The sequence below is a fragment of the Mercenaria mercenaria genome, chromosome 4, assembly GCF_021730395.1.
Source record: "Mercenaria mercenaria strain notata chromosome 4, MADL_Memer_1, whole genome shotgun sequence".
NCBI lineage: Eukaryota > Metazoa > Mollusca > Bivalvia > Venerida > Veneridae > Mercenaria > Mercenaria mercenaria.
Window position 1 is genome coordinate 61,784,356 of NC_069364.1, and position 20,702 is coordinate 61,805,057.

General features: G+C 37.8%; 1 protein-coding gene across 1 annotated transcript in view; it reads left to right on the forward strand.

The window, feature by feature from the left end:
• The first annotated feature begins 2,834 nt into the window (after window positions 1–2,834).
• The window catches only part of LOC128556651 (baculoviral IAP repeat-containing protein 8-like), a 30,279-nt gene continuing 12,411 nt past the window's right edge, over window positions 2,835–20,702 (forward strand). Inside the window, exons 1-4 of the mRNA XM_053542234.1 lie at window positions 2,835–2,853; window positions 3,849–4,112; window positions 9,999–10,058; window positions 16,679–16,788. Coding sequence (XP_053398209.1) covers window positions 2,835–2,853; window positions 3,849–4,112; window positions 9,999–10,058; window positions 16,679–16,788 — 453 coding nt within the window. The remainder of the gene's footprint in view (window positions 2,854–3,848; window positions 4,113–9,998; window positions 10,059–16,678; window positions 16,789–20,702) is intronic.

Below are 20,702 nucleotides of genomic sequence, written 5' to 3' on the forward strand. Positions count from 1 at the left end.
TGCCGTCAAAAAGTAAGTCAGTAGGTCAAATAATGAAAAAACGTTGTGACCTCTCTAGAGGCCATATTTTTCATGGGATCTGTATGAAAGTTGGTCTGAATGTTTATCTTGATGATATAAAGGTCAGGTTTGAAACTGGGTCAACTGCGATCAAAAACTAGGTCAGTAGGTCTTGAAATAGAAAAACCTTGTGACCTCTCTAGAGGCCATACCCTTGAATGGATCTTCATGAAAATTCGTCAGAACGTTCACCTTGATGATATCTAGATCAAGTTTGAAACTGGGACACGTGCCTTAAAAAACTAGGTCAGTAGGTCAAATAATAAAAAAACCTTGTGACCTCTCTAGAGGCCATACTTTTCATGGGATCTGTATGAAAGTTGGTCTGGATGTTCATCTTGATGATATCTAGGTCAAGTTTGAAACTGGGTCAACTGGGGTCAAAAACTAGGTCAGTAGGTCTAAAATTATGAAAATCGTTTGACCTCTCTAGAGGCCATATTTTTCAATGGATCTTCATGAAAATTGATCTGAATGTTCACCTTGATGATATCTAGGTCAGTTTCGAAACTGGGTCATGTGCGGTCAAAAACTAGGCCAGTAGGTTTAAAAATAGAAAAACCTTGTGACCTCTCTAGAGGCCATATTTTTCATGAGATCTTCATGAAAATTAGTGAGAATGTTCACCTTGATGATATCTAGGTCAAGTTCAAAACAGGGTCATGTACCTTCGAAAACTAGATCAATAAGTCAAATAGTAGAAAAACCTTGTGAGCTCTCTAGAGACCATATTTTTCAATGGATCTTCATGAAAATTGGTCAGAATTTTTATCTTGATAATATCTAGGTCAAGTTCAAAACTGGGTCACATGAGCTCAAAAACTAGGTCACTATGTCAAATAATAGAAAAAACGACGTCATACTCAAAACTGGGTCATGTGGGAAGAGGTGAGCGATTCAGGACCATCATGGTCCTCTTGTTCAATTAATCTTCATGAATTTTGGACAGAATGATAACCTTGATGAAATCTAGGCCGAGTTTGAAAATGAGTCATCTGGGGTCAAAAACTAGGTCACTAGGTCAAATGAAAGGAAAACCTTGTGTATGCGATAGAGGCTGTATTTTTCAATTAATCTTCATGAATTTTGGTCAGAATGATAACCTTGATAAAATCTAGGTCGAGTTCGAAAATGGGTCATCTGGGGTCAAAAACTAGGTCACTAGGTCAAATCAAAGAAAATGCTTGTATATGCGATAGAGGCTGTATTTTTCGATTGATCTTCCCGAAATTAAGTCAAAATAATAACCTTAATGAAAACTAGGCCTAGATTGAAGATGGGTCATTTTGGATCAAAAAGTAGGTCACTAGGTCAAATCAAAGAAAAACCTTGTGTGTGCGATAGATGCTGTATTGTTCAATTGATCTTCATGAAATTTGGTCAGAATGATTGCATTGATAAAATATTAGTCAAGTTTGAATATGGGTCATCTGGGGTCAAAAATTAGGTCAAATCAAAGAAAAACTTTGTGTATGCAATAGAAGCTGTATTTTTCAATAAATCTTCATGAAATTATGTCTGAATAATAGCCTTGATGAAATCTAGGTCAAGTTTGAATATGGGTCATCTTGGGTCAAAAAGTAGGTCACTAGGTCAAATCAAAGAAAAAACTTGTGTACGCTATAGAGGCTGTATTTTTCAACTGATCTTCATGAAATTTGGTCAAAATGATTGCCTTGATAAAATCTACATTGAGTTTGATAATGGGTCATCTGGGGTCAGAAAGTAGGTCACTTGGTCAAATCAAAGAAACACCTTGTGTATGTGATAGAGGCTGTATTTTTCAACTGATCTTCGTGAAATTTTGTCAGAATGATAGCCTTGATGAAATTTGGGTCAAGTTTGAATATGGATAAGCTGGGTTTAAAAACTAGGTCACTAGGTTAAATAATGGAAAAACCTTGTGTATGCAATAGGGGCTGCATTTTACACTGGATTTCATAATATTTGTTCAGAATGGTTGCCTTGATGAAATCTAGGTCAAGTTCGAATATGGGTAGTCTGGGGTCAAAAACTAGGTCACTAGGTCAAATCAAAGAAAAACCTTCTGTATGCGATAGAGGCTGTATTTTTCAATTGATCTTCTTGAAATTTGGTCAGAATGGTAGCCTTGATGAACTCTAGGTTAAGTTTGAATATGGGTCATCTGGGATCAAAAACTAGGTCACTAGGTCAGATCAAAGAAAATACTTGTTTATACTCAAGATTTTTTGCTCCAATTTTAATGATAATTGGTCAGAATATTTTTTCCATGAAATCATTAGGTCAAACATGTTTACACTGTTACGGTGTGTTATGGTGTGTTTCTCAGGTGAGCGACCTAGGGCCATCTTGGCCCTCTTGTTTTTTGGTAGCTTGCAATATTACAGGTGGAGTTTGGGATTGCATATGAGGTCACTAGGCCAAGGTTACTGTTACTAAGGTATGGGCATCAGTGTCCTATGGATATTACATCTAGTTTTCATTTTTGTTCATCAAAAAAATGATTGAAAATGTCTTCTACTCAGTATCTTTAGTTGGGGTAGTTTACAAAATCTTTTTGTCAAAAACTGTTGGTCCTACGTAGGAATAATTTCCCAGAAATGGGATAACCATCAACCAGATTTTTAAATATTATCTGACTTGTAAAAAAACATTGCAGCCAGAGCTAAAAAAAAGTAAAATCACTGTTGCCTTAACCGCTAGTCTGATTATGGCATAATTTCACAGAAATGCTCCTTAAGTGACCCCCTTTTAAAATTATTAAAACCTATCATGATTTGCCAAAAAGAAAAATGGCTGCTGGGATAAGGGGTATCTGCATGGTTTTCCCCATATAGCTCTTTTTAAAACATCGAACATCTGCTTAGGCTGTGAAACATTTGTGAGTGATATGGGTCATCATGGCCCTGTTGTTCAAGATAAAAAGGCCTTTCACAACATTTTTGACACAATATATTTCCATGTTTATGACATAAAAGTGAGAACAAATTATTCTTTCCCGATATTCTCATAAGTAATCAAAGTACCGTATAGCGGGTTAATTCTGCGGGCAAAAAATTCTGCGGTTTTGTCCTGAAAAAAGCAGGAATTAATGGGAAATAGCTACCGCATTTACTACATCATAATTAATGACTAAAATGCATATCATTCTCGTCAGTTGTGTCTTGGTGGCATTATCTAGATCGGAATCTGGGACAGTGAAGTTGGCGCAGCTGTTTTATGTTTAAATCTGATTTCTTTTCATTACTGTGCATGATCAAAAATCCAGGTTAAAAATAAATACTGTAAGTCTAGTACCGGTAATTTATTTTGAAAGACATTTTCATAAAATGTAATACTGCTGGTAGAAAAATTTACGATTTATTTTCAAATATATACAAATGCAAAATCTAGTACATAGTCCGTTCACAGTTCATTCAGTTACACAGTACAGTTACAACGCACATTAATTAGTTTGTTCAACTTCATAAACCTAGAGTGTTTTGTGATATACACTTGTAAAGATTACATGCCTGAAACGGTAACCATTCATTCATAGACAATAGATTGATACAATAACAAAAAAACAATCGATACGGTGTGAATAACTTGACAGCAGACGAAAAACTCGTGATATAAAGATAAAGGGTCATTACATTAAGCGAAATATCAAAGTTTATTTCTGCGTCAAAAAATTCTGCTGATAGTTTAAATGTGCGGAATTTATTTCTGTGTGACAGCCTCGACCCGCAGATTTAGCAGAAATAAAAACCTGCAGAATTAACCCGCTATACGGTATGGGCATAAACAGTCATATTTCTTTTTAGACATTGGGCAACAAAATTCAGCATCCATAGCAACAGAAGCTTTACAACAGGATAATGTTCCACCTTCTGCTCCTGAAGAACAAGAAAGTGACCCAGGAACTAGTGTGGGAGGAAGAACAGATCCTACAATCACTGTAGTTGTCAGTAATCCCAAACATCCAGACTATGTCAGCATAGATTCTAGAGTTAGTTCGTACCAAGGATGGCCAGATTACCTGGATCAAACCCCCAGACAGATGTCAGAAGCAGGTTTCTTCTTTGTTGGTGGGTATTTCTGAAGTTAGAAAAACATAGTACGATCAGCAAGCTTGGTATGTCTTAGTTTTTGCTATTGTAATTGTTGGTAACAGTAAAAAGTAAAAAAAAAAAACACTTACAGTAAACCTCGCTTACAAGAAACAGCTTGGGACCTCTAAAAATTGTTCTTTATAACCGAGGTTTCTTATATTGGTATAGCAAACTAGTTTCTCGTAACAAAGGTTTGTATAACAAACACAATTTGTATAGACAACACTATTTGACTGAAGTTTGAAAAGGGCTATGTGTTCACGCATTGGCTGACCATCCAAATATATCTTGAATCCATTTTGAAAACAGTGTGTGCCAGATATTGTTTCATTAATTTGGGAACTGCTATGAAAAACAACACAATCATGTCATGTGACTGTATTGCAATCTAATTTCAAAATATTTCTAATTTCAATCATCATTATGTCTCCCCCCCCCCCCTCTTGTTTTTGCCCCGTCTGTCCTTCCGTCCGTACGTCACACTTCATTTCCGAGCAATAACTGGAGAACCATTTGACCTAGAACCTTCAAACTTCATAGGGTTGTAGGGCTGCTGGAGTAGACGACCCCTATTGTTTTTGGGGTCACTCCGTCAAAGGTCAAGGTCACAGGGGCCTGAAAATTGAAAACCATTTCCGATCAATAACTAGAGAACCACTTGACCCAGAATGTTGAAACTTCATAGGATGATTGGTCATGAAGAGTAGATGACCCTTATTGATTTTGGGGTCACTCCGTTAAAGGTCAAGGTCACAGGGGCCTGAACATTGAAAACCATTTCCGATCAATAACTAGAGAACCACTTGACCCAGAATGTTGAAACTTCATAGGATGATTGGTCATGAAGAGTAGATGACCCCTATTGATTTTGGGGTCACTCCGTCAAAGGTCAAGGTCACAGGGGCCTGAACACTGAAAACTATTTCCGATCAATAACTAGAGAACCACTTGACCCAGAATGTTGAAACTTCATAGGATGATTGGTCATGAAGAGTAGATGGCCCCTATTGATTTTGGGGTCACTCCGTCAAAGGTCAAGGTCACAGGTTTGAACATTGAAAACCATTTCCGGTCAGTAACTTGAGAACCACTTGACCCAGAATGTTGAAACTTAATAGGATGATTGGTCATGCAGAGTAGATGACCCCTAACGATTTTGGGATCACTCTGTTAAATCTCAAGGTCACAGGGGCCGAACATTGAAAACCATTTCCGGTCAGTAACTTGAGAACCACTTGACCCAGAATGATGAAACTTCATAGGATGATTGGTCATGCAGAGTAGATGACCCCTAATGATTTTAGGGTCACTCTGTTACAGGTCAAGGTCACAGGGGCCTGAACATGGAAATCCATTTCCAATCAATAACTTGAGAACCTCTCGACCCAGAATGTTGAAACTTCATAGGATGATTGTTCATGCAGAGTAAATGACCCCTATTGTTTTTGGGGTCACTCCGTTAAAGTTCAAGGTCACAGGGGCCAGAACATTGATAACCAGTTCCGATCAATAACTTGAGAACCACTTGACCCAGAATGTTGAAACTTCATAGGATGATTGAACATGCAGAGTAGATGACCCCTATTGATTTTGGGGTCAGTCTATTAAAGGTCAAGGTCACAGTGGCCTGTTCATGTAAAATCATTTTTTGGAAATAACTTGAGAACCACTTGACCTACAATGTTGAAACTTAATAGGATGATTGGACATCATGCAGAGTTGATGACCCCTATTTATTTTGAGGTCACTTGATCAAAAGTCAAGGTCACAGGAGCCTGAACAGTGACTTGAGAACCACTAGGCCAAGAGTGTTGAAATTTAGCGGGATGACTGGACATGCTAAGTAGATGATCCCTATTGCAGCCAACCATCAGTGTCTCTTTGACTTTCGCTCCTGACCCCTATTGACTTCTTGCCTATAGGACTTTACATTGGGGGAGACATGCGCTTTTTTACAAAAGCATTTTCTAGTTTAATCCAGTTATCGAGATTAGCGGCGAATTCAAAACTCCTAAGTATGCCGCGTGTTAAAAACCAAATTATTTGTGACATAAACAGAACAATATTTCAAAAGTTGTTTGTCACGTGTTGATTAGATTACATAGTATTACACACTCAATACTACTTTAATCGACCAAACACCTATTTGAAAACGTGGATCTCTGGCAAGGAGCACAAAGAGTCATCGTAAACTCCGCCTTTTGATTGACAGGGGCAACTGTTTTACGTTAATGTAATTGAGCAAGAACGTGTAAGGCAAGAAATATGCGTCCCGTGGAATCACGTTGGCCCCTTTTAGTGGCTTCTATAACTAAAAATTGATATGCCTTAAAACAGCTTTTCTCATGAATTATTTAATGAAAATGGTGAGATGTGTAAGATGCAACATATTCAAAACATGTGCGCAAAACTTGCCCTAAACAGGATCCAAACGAGCATTGAATGACTTACATTGGTTGCCGGTGAAGGCATGGATTGAGTTTAAGATACTTACATTCATGTCTAGCTGTCACATTGGCAGAGCACCTATGTATTTAACAGAATTGCTAACAGAGCATGTTCCTAGTAGACATTTGGTTTGAGATCATCAGGAAATTCTAAATGTCGTTATGTTGTTCCATACAACAAGTGCAGAACATTCAATGATAGAAGTTTTCTGTACTATTGGTCCAAAACTTTGGAATGAACTGCCGTTAGAACTAAGCAAAAGTAAATAACTTGATACATGTACATTCAAAAAAAATCTTAAGACACTGTGTTTCAGAGACTTCATAGCATAGTTTTAAATTTATTTGATAATTGTTTTATATGCGATAACAGCAGGTGATAGTTTTTTAAAATTTTTTAAAGTTTTTACATTTCAACATGTATATTTTCAAGGTTTGTTAAATTAAAAAAATTAAATGTACTTACTGGTACAGGCTCTATGGGTAGGGTAAAATAATAAGTGATGGCACCATTAGCGAGGGGTTTTGAACCTCTATATGCAGCCCATCTGGGCATACCATGTAAGGCTTTAAGCACTGGTATTCTGCAATAGGGGTAAATGGCCTCAGGGGGCAGGAAGTGGTCATAAATGTCTGTTTAAATAAAGTTATTATCATTTTTTGAAGAAAATGTAGAGCTATTGCACTCGCCCCGGCATCCGCGTCAGCATTGGTTAAAGTTTTTGATAAAGTCAAATATCTCTGTTACTATCAAAGCTATTGACTTGAAACTTAAAATAGTTATTTACTGTCAAAGTCTACACCAGGAGAAACAATCCCCATAACTCTGATTTGAATTTTGACAGAATAATGCCCCTTTTTAACTTAGAATTTTTGGTTAAAGTTTTTGATAAAGTCAAATATCTCTGTTACTATCAAAGCTATTGACTTGAAACTTAAAATACTTATTTAGTATCAAAGTCTACACCAGGAGAAACAATCCCCATAACTCTGGTTTGAGTTTTGACAGAATTATGCCCCTTTTTAACTTAGAAATTTTGTTAAAATTTTTGATAAAGTCAAATATCTCTGTTAAAGCTTTTGACTTGAAACTCAAAGTAGTTATTTACTATCAAAATCTACACCAGGAGACACAATCCCTATAACTCTGGTTTGAATTTTGACAGAATTATGCCCCTTTTTAACTTAGAATTTTTAGTTAAAGTTTTTGATAGTCAAATATCTCTGTTACTATCAAAGCTTTTGACTTGAAACTTAAAATACTTACTTACCATCAAAGTCTACACCAGGAGAAACAATCCCCATTACTCTGATGTGAATTTTGACAGAATTATGCCCCTTTTTAACTTAGAATTTTTGGTTAAAGTTTTTGATAAAGTCAAATATCTCTGTTACTATCAAGCTTTTGACTTGAAACTTAAAATAGTTATTGTACCCCCCGACAACAAAGTTGTAAGGGGGCGTATACTGGTTTCAGGTTGTCTGTCTGTCTGTCCGTCTGGCCGTAGACGCAATCTTGTGCGCACCATCTCTCCTTATCCCCTTGACACAATTTAATGAAACTTCACACAAGTGATCAGTACCAACAGTAGTTGTGCATGGGGCATGTTAGGTTCTTTTAGAAAAAAAATTTGCAGAGTTATGGGACTTTGTTTTTTTGTTACTATACTATATACATAGACACAATCTTGTGCGCACCATCTCTCCTCATCCCCTTGACACAATTTAATGAAACTTCACACAAGTGATCAGTACCAACAGTAGTTGTGCATGGGGCATGTTAGGTTCTTTTAGAAAAAAAATTGCAGAGTTATGGGACTTTGTTTTTTTGTTACTATACTATATACATAGACACAATCTTGTGCGCACCATCTCTCCTCATCCCCTTGACACAATTTAATGAAACTTCACACAAGTGATCAGTAACAACAGTAGTTGTGCATGGGGCATGTTAGGTTCTTTCAGAAATTTTTTTTGCAGAGTTATGGGACTTTGTTTTTTTGTTACTATACTATATACATAGACACAATCTTGTGCGCACCATCTCTCCTCATCCCCTTGACACAATTTAATGAAACTTCACACAAGTGATCAGTAACAACAGTAGTTGTACATGGGGCATGTTAGGTTCTTTCAGCGACAAAAATTGCAGAGTTATGGGACTTTGTTTCTTGTTAACATACTATGTACATACAGTCTGCATATGCAATCTTGTGCATGCCTAATCTACCAAACCTTTACACACAATTTAATGAAACTTCACACAAGTGATCAGTACCAACCCTAGTTGTGCATGGTGCATGTTACATTCTTTTAGATAAATATTCTGCATAGTTATGGGACTTTGTTTTTTGTTACTATACTTTATACATACAGTCTATATACATACAGTCCACATAATTATGCAATCTTGTATGCGTCAAATTGCAATGTACTGTGTCAGTGCATGTGGGGGGTACATTCATCACCTTTAGTGATAGCTCTAGTTTACTATCAAAGTCTACACCAGGAGAAACAATCCCCATAACTCTGGTTTTAGTTTTGACAGAATTATGCCCCTTTTTTACTTAGAATTTTTGGTTAAAGTTTTTGATAAAGTCAAATATCTCTGTTACTATTAAAGCTTTTGACTTGAAACTCAAAATAGTTATTTACTATCAAAGTCTACACCAGGAGACACAATTCTCATAACTATAATTTTAATTTTAACAGAGTTATGCCCCTTTTTAACTTGGATTTTTTTTTTACTGGCAAAGCTCAAATTCAGAGTCAAGCACTGAGAAAAGTCGAGCGTGCTGTCTTACGGACAGCTCTTGTTATTATTGTTATTATTATTATTATTTATTATTATTGTTATTATTGTTACTAATATTATTATGTACAACGCCATTGAATATGTCATTGTATAAAAATAGGTGTTTCATCTAATTATTAGTTTCAGTTTTTTGAAATTCAAGAACTTGGTTTGAAGCATCATTGTAAGATTCTTTCCCAAATTTATAAAAATGGGTGGGGGACACTAATGGCTCCTAGTTTATGCTAAATACAGTTACCATTCATGATTCAGTGTGTCGAACACATATATTTAAGGTCAAAAGTCAAGGTCAGGTGAGTGACTTAGGGCCACTTTAGCCATCATGCTTTAATGAACAGTTCACCAAACTTAGTCAGAAGCAAAGTCAAATGTCTTCTTGGAGGGCCCTAGGCCCACTTGGGCCTCTTGGTTTCAAGGCTGGGGAGCCTGGCTATCAAATGTAATAGCATAATTGTATATGGTCAATGAGTTATTAGGTCCAAGGTGAAGGACACAGCTTTCTTTAGACACAATTGTCAACTTAGCTGTTACGTGTTTCTGTGTTTCCTGTTGCCAAAATAGTGGGCAGATGTGTTTGACAAACAGCTCTTTGTTTTGTAGGTGTAGCAGACTTTACTCGCTGCTTTTGTTGTGGTGGAGGTCTGCGAAACTGGGAACCAGGTAAGTTGTTATTGGACTTGTTTTACAAGCGTGTAACATACTATGTTTTTACCCTTAATTTGACAGTGAAGGCTGAATAACTAAGAGTATTAATTTACATTTTTGGCTCACGCGGGATGGGCAATTGTGATCACTCCCTATCCATCAGCCGTCCACCTTACTTTTCTTCAGATGACATTTCCTCTGAAAATGCTGGTCAGAACTGCACCAAACTTGGACAGTAGCATCCTTGCCTTCTAACAAGTTGGTTTAAATGTTTTAGCTTGACCCCTTTGAGAGGTCATCAGGGCTTAAAATACCAATTACTTTTAAATGATTTCTTCTCAAAAATGACTTTATGGATCTTCATCAAACTTGGTCTTTATAATCATCATAAAGTCCTTGCCAAAATTTTCCAGGGTCCACTAGAGCTAAAAAAACAGAAGAAATACCATTAAACAACAGCTTCTTATGAACCGCTGGATGGATTTTCATCAGACTTGATCTATATCATAATTATAAGTTCATCTCCCAATTTTGTTGGCATTCAGCCTCTTTTAGGGGCTGCTGGAGCTAAAAATAGAAATACCTTTATATGATTTTTTCTAACTAAAGGCTTGATTGATCTTCAACAAACTTGATCTGTAGCATCATTGTTTGCTCCTGTCCCTGTGTTTTGTTAGGTCAGCTCCAAATTTATTCAGATGGTGCCTCCAGATCCCTTTTAGGGGCCACCAATGCTTAATATAGAAATACCTTTAAACAACTGCTTCTGATGAACCACTGGATGGTTTTTGTTGAGCCTGCTTGCGGTGAGATCGATATAGACATCACTTTTGGCGGGTCGATGTATGTGCTTCCGTCTGTCCGATTTTGTCCGGACCATAACTTTGACATGCATGGACCAAATTTGTTTATAATTGGCATGAATGTTTACCTCAATGAGAAGGAGTGTCGTGCGTAAACCCCATGTTCCTATCTCAAAGGTCAAGGTCACAGTTGGAGGTCAAAGGTCAAATTGAAGTTTGTCCGGAGCATTTCTTCTTCATGCATGGTGGGATTTTGATGCAACTTGGCATAAATGTTCACCATTATGAGACGGAGTGTCATGCGCAAGAACCAGGTCCCTAGGTCTAAAGTCAAGGTCACACTTAGAAGCCATAGGTGCTGGTGGGCTCGACATCCTGCCCGTGGGCATGCAGAATGTATTTCTAGTTTGTTAAACTTGATCTGTTGCATCACATATAAGGTCTTCTCACAGTATTTTGCAAATGTTTGTTGGGGGGCGCTTAGAACATTATAAAGAGGTCCTCCAAAACACGCTCGACCTGCTCCAGTTGTCTGGTGTGTGCTTTTCTTCAACCCAAGTTTAGAGACCTAAGAGACTTGTCACACTAATTTTACCTGATACATATGGAGCATATTATGGTCCTTTTTCAAAGTTGCATTCTCCAGCCTGTTTAAACTCTGAAGCTCAGGTGAGCAATTTGGGGCCATTATGACCCTCATTTTTGATCTCAACCACAATTATACAGAAGAGGTTTCTTTATAAAATCTAGGTAAGTAGCCAGCCTGTTCAGACCAGTATTTTTAAAGTCATGGCCCTTGACCTGATAGACAATGTCTGCTCTATGACAGGTGTACCTTTTGATATTGGCACTCATGTTAGTCACGAAGTGCTCAAGGTGAGCTATTGTGACCGGTCATTGCCCGTCGTCCGTCAGCATTTGCCTTAATAACACTCTAGAGGCCACAGTTGTGAACCAATCTTTGTGAAACTTGGTCAGAATGTTTATCTTGATGACCTCTAGGTCAAGTTCGAAACTGGGTCATGTGGGGTCAAAAACTAGGTCTGTAGGCAAGATCAAAGGAAAATCTTGTTAACATTCTAGAGACCACAGTTTAAGTTTGAAACTCATGAGAATTGGTCAGAATGTTTATCTTGATGACCTCAAGATCAGGTTCAAATTTGGGTCATGTGGGGTTTAAAATAGGTCACCCAGTCAAATCAAAGGAAAACTTGTTAACAGTCTAGAGTTGTGACCGAATCTTTATGAAACTCAGAATGTTATTCTTGATGATCTTTAGCCCAAGTTTGAATCTGGGTCATGTGGGATCAAAAACTAGGTCAATAGGCCAGATCAAAGGAAAATCTTGTTAACACCCTAGAGTCCACAGTTTAAGTTTGAAACTCATGAGAATTGGTCAGAATAATTGTCTTGATGACTTATACTAATAGGTCAAGTTTGAATCTGGGTCATGAGGGTTCAAAAACAAGGTCACCCGGTCAAATCAAAGGAAAAGCTTGTTAACACTCTAAAGGCCACATTTATGACCCTATCTTCATGCAATTTGTCAGAATATTTATCTTGATGATCTTTAGACCAAGTTTGAATCTGGGTCTTATGGGGTCAAAAACTAGGTCACTAGGCCAGATCAAAGGAAAATCTTGTTAACACTCTACAGACCACATTTTAAGTTTTAAACTCATGAGAATTGGTCAGAATGTTTGTCTTGATAAAATCTAGGTCAGTTTTGAATCTGGGTCATCGGGGGTTAAAGCCTAGGTCACCTGGTCAAATCAAAGAAAAACCTTGTGTATGCAATAGGGGCTGCATTTTTCATTTGATGTGCATGACACTTGGTCAGAATGTTTGTCTTCATGAAATCTTGGATGAGTTTTTATCTTGTTCACTTTGGGTCAAAAACTAGGTCAGGTAAAATCAAGGAAAAAGGTTGTTTACACTCTAGAGGCCACATTTTTTATTCTATCTTTATAAAACTTGATCAGAATGTTTATCAAGAAGTCTTGGATGATTTCGAATCTTGGTCACAAGGGGTCAAAAACTAGGTCACTAGGTCAAATCAAAGAAAAGGCTTGTTTACAGGCCACATTTCTGGTCCAATCTTAATGAAAATTGGTCAGAATATTTGTCTCCATGAAATCACTAGGTCAAACATGTTTACACTGTTTCTCAGGTGAGTGACCTAGAGCCATCTTGGCCCTCTTGTTTTCTGATTCTTTCAATAACATTATAGCTAGAGCGGCAGTATGAAAATCGTCAAACAAAATTTCTTAAACCAAATATTTTATATCAAACTTTTAAGATAATTCATACAAATGTTCCTTTGGTGGCCTTCTTTAATCATTTAAACCAATTTGTTTTGTGGAAAAAGCAATGCTGCCCGTAAACACATTTTAGCTAATTTTCACAGTATTTTGGCATAAACTACTGTGATAATTATGATGGTTACATAGATCCAGTTAACTTTCAGAGAGAAAATAAAGCTTCTCTCTGGTCTCAATCAGTTAAAAAGACTAAAATATCACTACTGATTGTGAGACTTGAAAACAGAGATTTGGATATGTATGCAAATGTTGAACCAATAGGAATGTGTAGTGCAATTCAGGAATGTATAAAACGCAGCATCGAAACTAATCTTATTGGATTAGTGGACTTGCTGTGGCATGTGCCTGCTCATTTGTACTGCTAGGCACTTTGCTCTAATTGGTATGGTATATTGTGATGGTGATTTAGTTCATATAAATTGTATAAATTTTCTCTACTATATATACAGTCGAATACCGTTACCTCGATATTCAAGGGACTGTAAAAATTGCATCGACGTATCCGAAGTTCGACGTAACGATATCGACTATCTGGGACTACTTTGTACTTGTGTCGGACGTCTATATTGTTATAATATCCAATGCATTTTCGAAGGGTTTGAAAGCGGAAAGAAATAATGTAAAACGTAAATAGGATTTTAATTTTATTGACAAATAAAACACCCTATTTAAATAGTACATACATACAACTTTTTAATTTTTCAAAAAATACGTGTAGACATTCGCATTTTTATTCCTTCCCTAAACAAGTCTGAATGTAGCGGTAATGTTCCTAGATGAGTAGTCATTTTGACTGTGCTTCGATAACGAAAATTTGCCAGTTAAATACACATATTATTACTCAACCCTAAATGGCAGCTTTTTACTCCGTCACACAGAAAAAATATTTCATCCAAATTAGTTGTTATATTGGAAAACAGCTTGCCCGCTTGCACGCTGTTTTATAAGACTAATTATTGGGAATTAAATGCAAACTTCCTGACATTTAAATTGGATTTAAAGATTAAATAACAAACACACAAACTAACTTGATTATGATTAATACATCGCCGGACAACAATAGGTTGATTTTCACACGTTACACATAACATGGATATTTTTTGACAAGCTGTGATATCGACGAAACCAGGTGTAAAAACAGTACAGGTAAGTTGACGGGACTGAAAAATCTCATCGACCTAAACAAAATATCGAGCTAATCATATCGAGGTAATGATAAATAATTACATTGAAATATATAGGGAAAAATCGGGACCGACTAAAACACATCGTGCTAACCGGAGTATCGAGCTAACCGATATCGAGGTAACGATATTCAACTGTATATATATATTTTTTATGCCCCCGAAGGGAGGCATATAGTTTTTGAACCGTCTGTCCGTCTGTCAGTCTGTCCGCAATTTTCGTGTCCGGTCCATATCTTTGTCATCGATGGATGGATTTTCAAATAACTTGGCATGAATGTGTACCACAGTAAGACGACGTGTCGTGCGCAAGACCCAGGCCCATAGCTCAAAGGTCAAGGTCACACTTAGACATTAAAGGATAGTGCATTGATGGGCGTGTCCGGTCCATATATTTGTCATCGATGGATGGATTTTCAAATAACTTGGCATGAATGTGTACCACAGTAAGACGACGTGTCGCACGCAAGACCCAGGTCCGTAGCTCAAAGGTCAAGGTCACACTTAGACGTTAAAAGATAGTGCATTGATGGGCGTGTCCGGTCTATATCTTTGTCATCCATGGATGGATTTTCAAATAACTTGGCATGAATGTGTACCACAGTAAGACGACGTGTTGCACGCAAGACCCAGGTCCGTAGCTCAAAGGTCAAGGTCGCACTTAGACGTTAAAGGTCATTTTTCATGATAGTGCATTGATAGGCGTGTCCGGTCCATATCTTTGTCATTCATGCATGGATTTTAAAATAACTTGGCATGAATGTGTGACACAGTAAGACGACGTGTCGCACGCAAGACCCAGTTCCGTAGGTCAAAGGTCCTAAACTCTAACATCGGCCATAACTATATTTTCATTCAAAGTGCCATCGGGGGCATGTGTCATCCTATGGAGACAGCTCTTGTTTTTTTTTTGTTTTTTTTCGTTTGATCTATAGATTCAATCTGTAGAGACCGTAGAAGTGGGCAGATATACCCGTAAAAGTGGGTTGACTAACGGTACTGGAATAGAATAGAATCTGCCCAGATTTACGGAAGCCTACGATTATATATATATATATATATATATATTAGGGATGGCAACGAATATTCGGTCATGACACGAATATTCGAATACCGTTTCACTATTCGAATATTCGGAAAAATATAAGATCATAAGAAATAAATAAAAACCAAATGAAAGAACCAGTATGTTCGTCTATGTAATTAAAAAATTTGTTTTCATATACGCGCGAAAACGGCTTATGTCGCTGTCAGACGTGTCACTTTGTATATTAGGGTGCCGAGATTGCACATCGCTATGGTGATGACATCGTACCCTGTAGTAAGTAACGCTAATTGCTTACCTTTAGAAATTTTATTGGTCCCCAATTGATGTAAATCCGTTAGAAATCGCTTTGTTTTCGATAGGTGCGAACCGCGTGTAATTAAAAATCATCAGAAAGCACTTGAAGTAATGACTCGGATTTAAATCAAAGTCGATTTAAGATGTAATTGAGTAAAGAAAAATGCCGAAAAGTGTTGAAAACAAATCAAATGTGATGAATATTATTTTCATGTAAAACGGATCATCCTCTTGATAATAAATGCGTTTCGTATGGAAAAAAATAATAGAATCTACTCAGACAAAGGGTAAAGTTAAGCAAAATATATCTTTTATTAGACTCCCCCTACTCCAAATTCTTAATTTTACACCTCGTTTAATTGAAAATATTGTTCATGCTATTACGTGAATCTACTGACAAAATGCAAGCAATGCCGCCTGTCTTTTTAAAGTATTGCACGCGATCATCCGATAGGAAGCCAGCTACATGTAATATATATGTGAAAAGAACTTTACTTACGGGAGAGCTACATCCATGTAAAACTAAGTAAAACCTCTATTAATTATACGTAAATGAAGGCAAATTTATGACAAATATTTTATATTCAAAAAGATGAACAAGCGATGAGAACGATAAGTCAATCTTAATTCGCCAATGTCTGAATTACTTCCGGTGTAAACGAAAGTAGAATTAATGCAGATCGCTGCTAAGGGTACGATAAATTCATAAGATTTTGAGTTGATTTGTTGATCATTGGATGACCGAATATTCGAATATTCGTTCGGAAGGTTGACCGAATATTCGAATACCAAAATTGCTATTCGTTGCCATCCCTAATATATATATATATATATATATATATATATATATATATATATATATATATTGTCAGACAGGACTTTTTGTGAGATTGTTTATACTGCTTATCAAAGCTGATACAGTAATTTGACAGCTGATAGAAAAAGACTGCCTGATATGGCAAATGCTAATGGTTTTGTATAACAGGTGATGATCCGATGTTGGAACATACAAGATGGTTCCCGCATTGTGAATATGTCAGCAAACTGAAAGGAGAGAGATATGTGGCTGCAGTACAGAGACGGCATCAAGAACATGTAAGTGTTGTAATGGCTACATCATTTGGTGAAGGAATAGGGTTTGGAAATTGTTTATGAATGTTAACACAGAATCAAATCAGGTGGTATTTGAATGAAATTACTTTGTAATTTAAGCCTTTTTCAGGGTTACAAAGAGTTTGTGGCAAGTCATTCAGCTAACTTACATACCCAAGTCTGCTGTTATATCTAAATGTGCATCTTGAACAAAATAGAATTTTTTTTCTGTAAGTCTTCTGTCTGTTGTCCATAATTTTTTTACAGAGCATACCCTTATAAACCGCTACCCCCTTCGTAGAAGGCGGTGTATATTGTTTTGCAGATGTCAGTCGGTCTGTATGTAGACCAATCCATTTCCGGATGATAACACAAGAACGCTTGGGCCTGGGATCATGAAAGTTGATAGGGAGGTTGGTCATGTCCAGCAGATGGCCCCTATTGATTTTGAGGTCAGTAGGTCAAAGGTCAAGGTCACATTGACCCAGAACAGTTAAACGGTTTCCGGATGATAATTCAAGAATGCTTGGGCCTTGGATCATGAAAGTTGATAGGGTGGTTGGTCATGAGCAGCAAGTGACCCCTATTGACTTGGAGGTCAGTAGGTCAAAGGTCAAGGTCACAGTGACCCAGAACAGTTAAACGGTTTCTGGAAGATAACTCAAGAACACTTGGGCCTAGAATCATGAAAGTTAATAGGGAGGTTGGTCATGACTAGCAGATGACCCCTATTGATTTTGAGATCAGTAGATAAAAGGTCACGGTCACAGTGGCCCAGAACAGTTAAACGGTTTCCGGATGATAATTCAAGAATGTTTGGGCCTTGGATCATGAAAGATGATAGGGAGGTTGTTCATGAGCAGCAAATGACCCCTATTTATTTGGAGGTCAGTAGGTCAAAGGTCAAGGTCACAGTGACCTGGAAAGGTTAAATGGTTTCCAGATGATAACTCAAGAACATTTGGGCCTAGGATCATGAAAGTTGATAGGGAGATTTATCATAACCAGCAGAAGACCCCTATTGATTTTGATGTCAGTAGGTCAAAGGTCAAGGTCACATTGATTTGGAACAGATAAACTGTTTCTTGATGGTAACTTGAGAAAACTTGGGCCAATAATCACAAAACTTGATAGGGAAGTTGATCAAGATCAGCAGATGACCCCTATTGATTTTGAGGTCAGGTCAAGGTCACACTGACCCGGAACAGTTAAACGGTTTCTGGATAATAAGTCAAGACTGCTTGGGCCTAGGATCATGAAAGTTGATAGGGAGGTTGGTCATGACCAGCAGATGACCCTTTTTGATTTTGAGGCCAGTAGGCCAGAGATCAAGGTCACAATGACCCATAACAGTAAAACCGTTTCCAGACAATAACTTGAGAATGCTTGGGCCTAAGATCATGAAAGTTGATAAGGAGGTTGGTCATGACCAGCAGATGACCCTTATTGATTTACAGGTCAATAGGTCAAAGGTCAAGGTCACATTGACTGAGAACAGTAGAACTTTTGTGTACAGAGACCAAAAAATTTCTGTTCCTTGTGCAATTACTGAATGCATCAAGGGGGACATTTTGTGTTCTATGAGCACATTACTTGTTTCAGTCAAATGTCACAGCAATGTTCAACGGGTTGTGAGCTTCTGTATTCCTTCATATCATGGCCACCCATGCAGAATTCTGGTTGTCTTTGCAACCAAAAGGAAAAACTTCAAAAATCTTCTCCTCAGAAACTGCTGGCCCGATTTTGAAATAGAAATGGTACTTGGGTGACCCTCTACCAAAGTCCTTCAAACCATTCTGTTTCATTAAAAAACATCGCCACTAGGGGTGGGGCTAATTGGACTATAGGAATGCGCTTTTCTGTCCTTCCGTCCAATTTCGTGTCTGGTCCATAGCTCTGTCATCCATGAAGGGATTTTAATATTACTTGGCACAAATGTTCCCCATGATAAGACGATGTGTCTTGCGCAAAACCCAGACCCCTAGCTAAAAGGTCAAGGTTACAGTTGGAGGTCAAAAGCCAACAGGGCTTTTTTCCTGTCCGGTCCATAACTCTCCCATCCATGAAGGGATTTTAATATTACTTGGCACAAATGTACCTCATAATAAGACAATGTGTCATGCACAACTTTCAGAACCCTAGCTCAAAGTCACACTTAGCAGTCAAATGTTAACATGGCATGAACAGGGTCTGTTTCGTGTCCGGTCCATAACTCTGTCATTCATTAAGGGATTTTAATATCACTTAGCATAAATGTTCCCCATGATGAGACGACGTGTCATGTGCAAAACCCGGACTCCTGGCTCAAAGATCAAGGTCACAATTGGGGGTCAAATGTCAACAGGGCTTTTTTCCTGTCTGGTCCATAACTCTGCCATCCATGAAGGGATTTTTATATTACTTGGCACAAATGTTCCCCATGATGAGACGACATGTCCTGCGCAAAACTCGACTCCTAGCTCGAAGGTCAAGGTCACAATTGGAGGTCAAATGTTAATAGGGTTTTTTTCCTGTCTGGTCCAGAACTCTGTCATCCATCAAGGGATTACAATATTACTTGGCATAAATGTTCCCCATGACGAGATGACGTGTCATGCGCAACACCCAGAACCCTAATTTAAAGGTCAAGGTCACACTTTGAGATCAAAGGTCAATAAGATGTTTTTCCTGTCCGGTCTTTAACTGTGTCATGCAAGACAGGATTTAAATATCAGTTGGCACAAATATTCCCCTGGATGAGACGGATTGTCGTGCGCAAAACCCGGGCCCTAGGTCTAAGGTCAAGGTCACACTTAGAGGCCAAAGGTCAGATACAAAAATGACTTTGTCCGGAGCATTTCTTCTTCATGCATGGAGGGATTTTGATGTAACTTGGCACAAATATTCACCACCATGAGGCACCCTTGTTTTTAGAATTACATATCTTTGTTGTTACTATAAATAGATTATATTGTTACTTTTTATGCCCCCAAAGGGAGGCATATAGTTTTTGAACCGTCTGTCAGTCTGTCCGCAATTTTCGTGTCCGGTCCATATCTTTGTCATCCATGGATGGATTTTCAAATAACTTGGCATGAATGTGTACCACAGTAAGACGACATGTCGCGCGCAAGACCCAGGTCCGTAGCTCAAAGGTCAAGGTCACACTTAGACGTTAAAGGTCATTTTTCATGATAGTGCATTCGTGTCCGGTCCATATCTTTGTCATCCGTGGATGGATTTTCAAATAACTTGGCATGAATGTGTACCACAGTAAGACGACGTGTCGCGTGCAAGACCCAGGTCCGTAGCTCAAAGGTCAAGGTCACACTTAGACGTTAAAGGTCATTTTTCATGATAGTGCATTCGTGTAGGGTCCATATCTTTGTCATCCATGGATGGATTTTCAAATAACTTGGCATGAATGTGTACCACAGTAAGACGACGTGTCGTGCATAAGACCCAGGTCCGTAGCTCAAAGGTCAAGGTCACACTTAGACGTTAAAGGTCATATTTCATGATAGTGCATTGATGGGCGTGTCTGGTCCATATCTTTGTCATTCATGCATGGATTTTAAAATTATTGGGCATGAATGTGTACCACAGTAAGACGACGTGTCGCGCGCAAGACCCAGGTACGTAGGTCAAAGGTCCTAAACTCTAACATCGGCCATAACTATTCATTCAAAGTGCCATCGGGGGCATGTGTCATCCTATGGAGACAGCTCTTGTTTATTACTGGCTGTAGGGAAAAATCAAGACCACTTTTTTGTGGTACAACATGCATGTTACATTGAATTTTTAGTTGTAATTTGACCTATCTCTACCTGGTAAAGAGTTTTTTGTGGACTTATAATAGATTTTTTTTTTTTTAACTTACTATAAATAATTGATATGATAACTTTTTTATAATTGGCCAAAAAAATTCCATATGAAAA